At 36.9% G+C, this 8,016-nt stretch overlaps 1 protein-coding gene across 1 annotated transcript in view; it reads left to right on the top strand.

The window, feature by feature from the left end:
* The window catches only part of LOC107692780 (A disintegrin and metalloproteinase with thrombospondin motifs 17-like), a 147,808-nt gene that overhangs the window by 56,657 nt on the left and 83,135 nt on the right, over window positions 1–8,016 (top strand). Inside the window, exons 8-9 of the mRNA XM_016492003.1 lie at window positions 2,885–2,990; window positions 7,729–7,869. Coding sequence (XP_016347489.1) covers window positions 2,885–2,990; window positions 7,729–7,869 — 247 coding nt within the window. The remainder of the gene's footprint in view (window positions 1–2,884; window positions 2,991–7,728; window positions 7,870–8,016) is intronic.

Genomic DNA, 8,016 nt, shown 5'->3' with positions numbered 1-8,016 from the left:
GTCTGTTGTACATCTATCTATCTATCTATCTATCTATCTATCTATCTATCTATCTATCTATCATCTTGACAACAATTACAGCAAATTTGAATTTCTTTTGAATTTCTGTTAAATTCCATTCTATTTCAGAATTTCTGTTTAATTTTGATTTATTTTTCCCCCGTAAATTCATAAATTCCTCATCAAATTCAGCAATGAAATTCATTTAATTAAATGAAATTTACAATTCAGTTCAATTTCGACCTCAATTGAGTTCAGTTTTCAATCTTGGATCATCATTTACTCTCCCTCATGTCATTCCAAACCCGCTTGCTGTCATTTTTTCCATGGAGTACAAAAGAAAGCTTAAATACTTTGCTGAGCTCTCATTTCCATTCATTTGCAGTGAAGGTGTTATTAAGCCTACCTGTCTGTCATGTGTAGTTCACCCATCCAGACAGTCATTACACATTATAGATAACATTCCATCAACTCACAGCAAGCTATAAAAATATCTGCACAGAACGATTGCAGAGACTTGCTTACAGAAACTTGAACTCATCTGACCTGTAAATCAGTAAATCAAAAACTGTAAATCAGCTCGTGACAGATGTAGCAGATATAATTGCAGCACTTAAAAAAAACAAAAAACAGAAAGAAGAATGGAGGTTTAGAGGGGAAGTGGAGGAATTTAGGACAACATCTGTTTTCCAATCAACCTGCTGTTCTTTTTATATGGCATTCAAAGAATTGTTTTTTCCATAATACAATTCCAGACAGTGTAAAACTGGCACAGCCCATTATTTTCCGACATGTGTTTTAGACCTCAGATCCATGTGTAAAGATGAAAAATTCATCCTGACACAAGCAAATCATCACGTCATCTGTATCGCTAATATGATATTATCATGTTATATCATAATACTGATAATACGTCGACTGAATTGGGATTTCAGCTTAGTCTCCATACATGGTGATGTGTTTTGTTTTCAGAGTATTTCTACCACCGTAGATTGAAGAATGATAAAGCACAGTTCATTTGTTTTTACTGCATGTTACAGTACATTGCAATTGTTTCCAGCATAAGTCATCAAACACTGTGAGCAAATAACACAGAAACTTTGATTTATGAGCTACAGTGGAACATCCAAATGTCTCTTTATTTTGTAATTGCAGGGTTTCTGTTTTTATTGCTTTAGAACAATATTTATTGAACCACTGTGTGAAACATGTAAGACCAGAAATTATTTCTAGCCTAGTTTTTTTAATAAGATGTGTTATGTGGTTGTATATCATCACGTTTTTCTTTTTCTCACGGGCCTTTTAAGTCACACTGTTGTTGTTCAGTATTTTCATTGTGTCTTGATAGTAAACAGCTTTTACTATATATAGGCTGCTTAATGCTTATTTATTCAAGTTGGTTAAAGTAATAATATACTTGTTTCAAAAACTATGGTAGTGAGCTGCCCATGGAATCAACATTTTAAGGCATTGTATTTACGCTCCCAAACAGAAGTTGCATTAATTGTTTTTTTTTTTTTTTTTTTTTTTGTCATTTACTAATTCAAAATGCAGATAAAAATTTAGATGCAGATGTAAATTGTTACAGGGGTTTTGATCAGATTTGACCAGTTGAAGCCTTCTAAATGTTGCATATTTTAATATATAATTCATATAGTTTTCTTTAACAATGCAATGCGATAATTGCATGAGATGCATATTGCAAAAATCACACAAACTGAAAAATGTGACCTGCCATATGCTCATACAATCAATGCTCATTTCCTGTTGTTATTCCATGTAAAAGTACCTCTGCTGGACCAAACTGCTCTCGTCGTCCTAAACACAGTTTTGTGCCGTTTTTTCTTTTTTAACACAAGCATCTGGGCTGAATTTCATTCTCTGGTTATTGATTTCACTTACGGTGGTCAGAGGCTAAGTGAGGTTGTCTGGGTTTCGTCCAGTGTCAGACACAAACCAGGGGCTTTCACAGGAACACTAGAAAGGGGATAGTCTGTGATGTGACGTAGACTTTCTGATGTGGCATCACTCAGTGACAGAGATTCTGACTCATAGGACATGTGTTTGCTGTCAGTTTGCTGCCACAAACTGATCACCTCCATGCCACGCCGAATTGAGGCAGTAATTAAAGCAAAAGGAGCCCCTACCAAGTATTGAATACATGTACAGTAAATGAACATACTTTCCAGAAGGCCAACAATTCACTAAAAATGTTTTTTTTTATTGGTCTTATGAAGTATTCTAATTTGTTGAGATAGTGAATTGGTGGGTTTTTGTTAAATGTGAGCCAAAATCATCACAATTAAAAGAACCAAACACTTAAACTACTTCAGTCTGTGTGCATTGAATTTATTTAATACACGAGTTTCACAATTTGAGTTGAATTACTGAAATAAATGAACTTTTCCACGACATTCTAATTTATTGAGATGCACCTGTATATATAGAAAGAAAGAGAGATTTATAGATATATATTCATATATCACAATTTTAACAATTCACATTTTTTTAACACATCAGCAAAATCCAAAATTCAATAATAATGTTCAATACTTTACACAAAACACAAAACCAAATGTTAAATATGAAATGAATGGCATATCTGTGTCCTTTATGGCACTGCTTTTTCCTCTCTGAAAAATTTCTTGCAAGAAATCTGTTGTTATTCCTCAGGACAGGTGGGTGACTGAAATTGGCATAAAAATACAACCACAATTAAAAACCTCAGTTATGAGGAGGCCAAAAGTAAGCTAAAACTGACAGCGATTAGCAGCAACGAATGATCTCCAGTCAGTGTGAATGAGCTTCAGGCATTAAAGTGTCAGATTTTGTGGTTTCCTGTCTATCCGTTATCTTCTCACTCTGTGCTTTGCTCTCTCCACAGGAATCGCTTATCTGGGCGGCACCTGTAGCTCCAAGAGGAAGTGTGTGCTGGCGGAGGACAACGGACTCAACCTGGCCTTCACCATCGCTCATGAGCTGGGCCACAAGTGAGTCCAAACACCATAGAAATCTGATTTAGAGGCCCTTGTGATTGTCTGGTGCAAGACAGTTTTGCTCCATTATCAGCTCTGATTGGACGCAATTAAATATGCAACTAGTTTTTGAGATGCTCTGTGGTACTTAAGTGGAGACGAGCTTAAAGGGGTCATATGACGTTGCTAAAAAGAACATTAAGTTGTGTATTTGGTGTAATGCAATGTGATGCACGAACAGCTTGTAACACTCCAAAGAGAAAGGAAAATTTGAAATTGCATCATATGACCCCTTTAATGTAATGTTTTTCTTGTGTTTGGGATCCCAGAAACATCAATAATGACCGTCAAAAGTAATCACTGATTTGACCAAATCAAATCCCAGTAGGCAGAGTATTGACTATTTACTTTAACTATTTTGCTTTAACTATTTGTTTTAACTAATCTGTTTTGTTCCAATATAGTAATCCAATATAGTAAAATTGAAGTTTGGCAGTTTCACGGTTTCCTCAAAAATATGAAACAGATATGAATATGAAACCGTTTTCTTTCATTTCTTTCTTTGATGTCATCATCCAGCTCAGTTCAGTTTAAATAGTATCTCTGCAATCAAGTCGACGATATCGCTGGAAATTAAATTGGTTTTCTACATTCATAATAGTCAGAAATGTTTCTTGAGCAGCAAATCAGCATATTAAAATGATTTCTGAAGGATCATGTGACACTGAAGACTGGAGTAATGATGCTGAAAATTCAGTTTTGCATCGCAGGAATAAATTACATTTTAACATATATTCAAATAGAAAACACTTATTTTAAATTGTAATAACATTTCACAATATTACTGATTTTACTGTATTTATAATCAAATAAATGGTGAGCATAAGAGACTTCTTTCAGAATCATTAAAAAAATCTTAATGATGCCAAACTTTTGAGTGGTAGTATATATTCTTTAGGTATTGAAAGCACCCCAAACAGAATGTGATAAAGAGATAGGGATAGTTCACCTGAAAATGAAAATAAGTATCATTTACTCACCCGTATGTACTTTCAAACCAGTATGACTTACAATCTTTTGTATAACACAAACTCACACAGTCCATACAATGAACGCATATTTTAACTAACAAGTTAGTCATACAGGTCTTAAATGATAACAAAATCTCATTTTTTGTGTGAACTATCCCTTTAACGTTTCATTTGTGTTCACACGGGCCAGGACATTTTTAGGTTAAGGCCCACAGCATTTGCCGATTTGGTCAGACAAGTATATGTATCTCAGCTAAGCTCACCAAAACCACCCAAGCACCCAACCAGATCTCCATCATGATCAGACTCAACTTCAGACTTGTAAATATCTAGTTTGTAATCTAAATTGGTTATTTAAACCATGCATTGCACTCTGTTGGTTTTTCTAAATATCCACCTCTAACATCAGGTTTCTCTCGTTAAATGAGCGGTTGAGACCCCGAACACACTTCCATCCTCACCATGTGCTTTGGAAAACTTAGACGTACTTGAAAGAGAACATGCTGTAAATGAACATTTCGCGTTCACACATCATTCACATGAGTTATAGGATTGAACCGAATGCCACGACGACGTATTACCTGCTCTGCCCGAACAAAAACACGCTTCTCACAATAGCTCCCCTTCATCTCCTCACTAGCATAAAGCCCTCTTTGATAGAACAATGATGGGCAGCCAACACCAAAATTTGTCTGGAAAAATGGCCAAGCTACATTAGCGTAAGCGCCAGTCTTCAGAGTTATCGGCGTACCTGCTCCAGTATAGTGTGCCGCCACGGGCCAAAGTCGGCTTTAATGCCTGGCAGTAATGAGCTGGCACCAATCACGCCCGACTGGTGCCGATACCGCTATCCCAGTCATCACACGCACACAGGGCTCCATTGTCTCCAGTCTGTAAAAACACTATTAAAGCGAGTGCGTTATGGGTTTATGTGCACCTTTAGGTCTTTAGGTACAATATAAGCTGTAGCAAGACATGTCAATATGATTATTTTATAGAGTCACTAGTGTTGAATATTTCTGTCAGCATGGCATTTACAGGCTCTAATAAACACATGCAACAGCATCGTGCTTTCTGATGGATTGAGATTTCTCTGAGTAGCGAGCAGAGTTTCTCATCTTTCATCTGCTCACGACCTTTTGATTTGGCGCGCGGGCGTAACGAAGCTTAATGACTGTCTGGGAGTCTTGTTTTAGCGCCGCTCCATTCGTCTCGCTTTATCAAGTGTAGACGCTGATCGTTTTCCAATAATAACAGCTGAAGGAGCACAATCACGGCGCTTGAGGAACATTGGCGTAACACTAATGTGGGGTTTGCCTCATGCATCGACTCATTCGAAATGAAAACATCCTCCGTATGGGAGCAGCGTGTCACGTCATATTTCAGTCCACCCACAATACCTCATTAGTGTCATCATTGCTTATTCGATCATTAGTCAAAGCGCCTTTCAGAATAAAGATGAGTGAATGTTTAATGAATGGATGGAGTAATTGGTGCTTGCAGGTGAGTTTGGAAAATTAGACAATGTGAATGACACTGTTCAAAAGTTTGGAGCTGGTAAGATTTTAAATGAAGTCTCTTGTGCTCACAAAGGCTGCATTTATTTGATCAAAAATGCAGTAATTTTGTGAAAAAAATATTGCAATCTAAAATAACTGCTTTCTATGTGAATATATATTTTAAAATGTGATTTATTCCTGTGATCAAAGCTGATTTTTTAGCATCATTACTCATCAGTCTTCAGTGTCACATGATCATTCAGAAATCATTCTAATATGCTGATTTGCTGCTCAAGAAACATTTTTTATCCCTATTGAAGTTAAAAACTGTTGTGCTGTTTATTATGAATAGAATAGAAGTTCAAAAGCAGAGCTTTTATTTTTTTTATATTATATTCTTTGTAAAACAAAATTGTCCTTTAGAGCTGCAGATAAATCACTTCTTTGAACTCTTTACTTGCAACCAGTGAGCGATTGTTCAGTATTTGTTTCCATCATAGTTTAATTAGCCACTTAGGGCCAGACTTACTAAACAGGGAAAATTTGCGTTAATGCGCAATTCCATAAATGCGCCGATGGGAGGGGAAAATTCTGCGGGTGATTTACTGACAATGCGCACATTAAAGAACGCAGATGCAGCCAGATCATTTCCATAATGACCATCGCAATCTACCAAGAGCAGCGCAAATTACCACCTGCTATAAGACATGCTGTTTTTGAGTGTTAAATAATGGTGCAAATACCTGTAATTTGACGAGCGCAAACGTTAAATCGCATTGCGTGATTAATTTGAATACTCTCCTCCCATAAATTTTGCATCTGAAAGGGAAACTTCTACAAATGTGTCCACGCCTTTTCATCGCAAATTCGTCACTGCGCATCTTTATTAAATCCTGACAGTACTATTTTTTTAACACCATAAATGGTTTGCGCTGGCGCAAGCTGTTAGTAAATATGGCCCTTAATGTAAGTATGTATATAAATTTTTTATGCACAATTTAGGAATCTTAGAGTTTCCATGCAGCGTTTTTATGCAATTTCGCAAAATTTGCACATTAATACGTGGATGCAAATCCAGCTATTGTTGACACAGTGGCAAAAGGATAGTACAGTTGTTAACGTGAGCAATTTGAAACAGGTTTGTGGCTTTTTGGTGGTTTTTGCTGTTACTTTTGCTCATATGTAGAGTTAGAGGCATTAAACAAACCACTAAAACTAAGGATATTATCATTTGGTGAGTAGCTTTTACAGTTTATAGACATCAGTGATTCCTTAATTGTAGCTAATGCAATATGCAATTACATTTTCTAAGCAATACTGCAAATTTTGACTACTTTTTGTCAGTAATAAACTACCTTGAAGTTCGTAGCAATATGCTAACAACACCTTGTTGGACCTTTAGATTACCAGCCCATATCTGTAAGTCTCTATTGGTCATGCATGATGCCTTCCCTTCCAAGTCTTTTAAGTCCAGTGCACGCTTGATAGGGTATTTGGCTTGTGAAAGCACTTGACCATTATTAGCTTGGCAGCAAAACATCCTGTTTTAATAAGGCCAATCGTGTTTTTTTTTTCTCCCTTAAACAAATTTAACACAACAGACATTTGGCACCCTTATAAACCTCCCACGATTGTTTGAGTGTGAGAGAGATTCTCATCTCAATCCACTTATTAACCAAATCACCCCATTGACATTAAAAGCCACTCATCTGTGTAAGAGTTGAAAAGAAAGCGACGATGAAGCTGCTGTAGCATTCACATTCTTCTCCTTGTTCCTTTGGTTCTCCGCAGCGACTCCTTGATTTCTATTGTGTTCGTTGTGTGTCTTTCGACTTTTATTGCTTTGGTGTTTAGCGGGAGCCAAGACACAGCCTAGAAATCCACACTGCTCTCTTTATTAGTTCCTGCACTTGCTGCCGCCACTTCAGTTTTTGGTTGTTGTTTTTAATTTGAGAAATGTAGGTCAGGGCTTAGGAGAAAGCACTGTTACGGCTCGCTCTGACTCAGGTTGCTTTGGTTTTCATGAGAACACATGCTCTGTTTCAGAGTAATATTGTATTGTTATGCATTCAAGGAAAGCTTCATAAACGGTGTGTTAATGATTATGTTTAACAAGCACAATAACAATTTATTGTGCAATAAGTTTGCCTGGGTGAGACACATATTTTGTCAGATCGCTGCTGTTATTAGTGTTTGTTGTTTCTGATGGTCTTGTCTCTCTAGCATTGGCATGAGCCATGATGACGATCACGCCAGCTGCGCGGGCCACTCTCACATCATGTCCGGGGAATGGGTCAAAGGTCGTAACCCCAGTGACCTCCCCTGGTCCAGCTGCAGTCATGACGACCTGGAGAAGTTCCTCAGGTGAGATTCTGTGCCATAAGATACTGTTTTTAGGTGTTATCAGTAGCTTAGGTGATAGTAGGTGCTATTGCCTGTTAAGTTTTCAATAGCCAATACTGATATCTAGACAGTGGGAAGTATTTTTAATGATTTTCTGGAAAATATATT

The sequence above is a fragment of the Sinocyclocheilus anshuiensis genome, unplaced genomic scaffold, assembly GCF_001515605.1.
Source record: "Sinocyclocheilus anshuiensis isolate Anshui unplaced genomic scaffold, SAMN03320099.WGS_v1.1 scaffold45, whole genome shotgun sequence".
In the NCBI taxonomy this organism is placed as follows: Eukaryota; Metazoa; Chordata; class Actinopteri; order Cypriniformes; family Cyprinidae; genus Sinocyclocheilus; species Sinocyclocheilus anshuiensis.
Note: the sequence above shows the minus strand (reverse complement) of the source record. Positions and strands in the feature narration are given on the sequence as shown.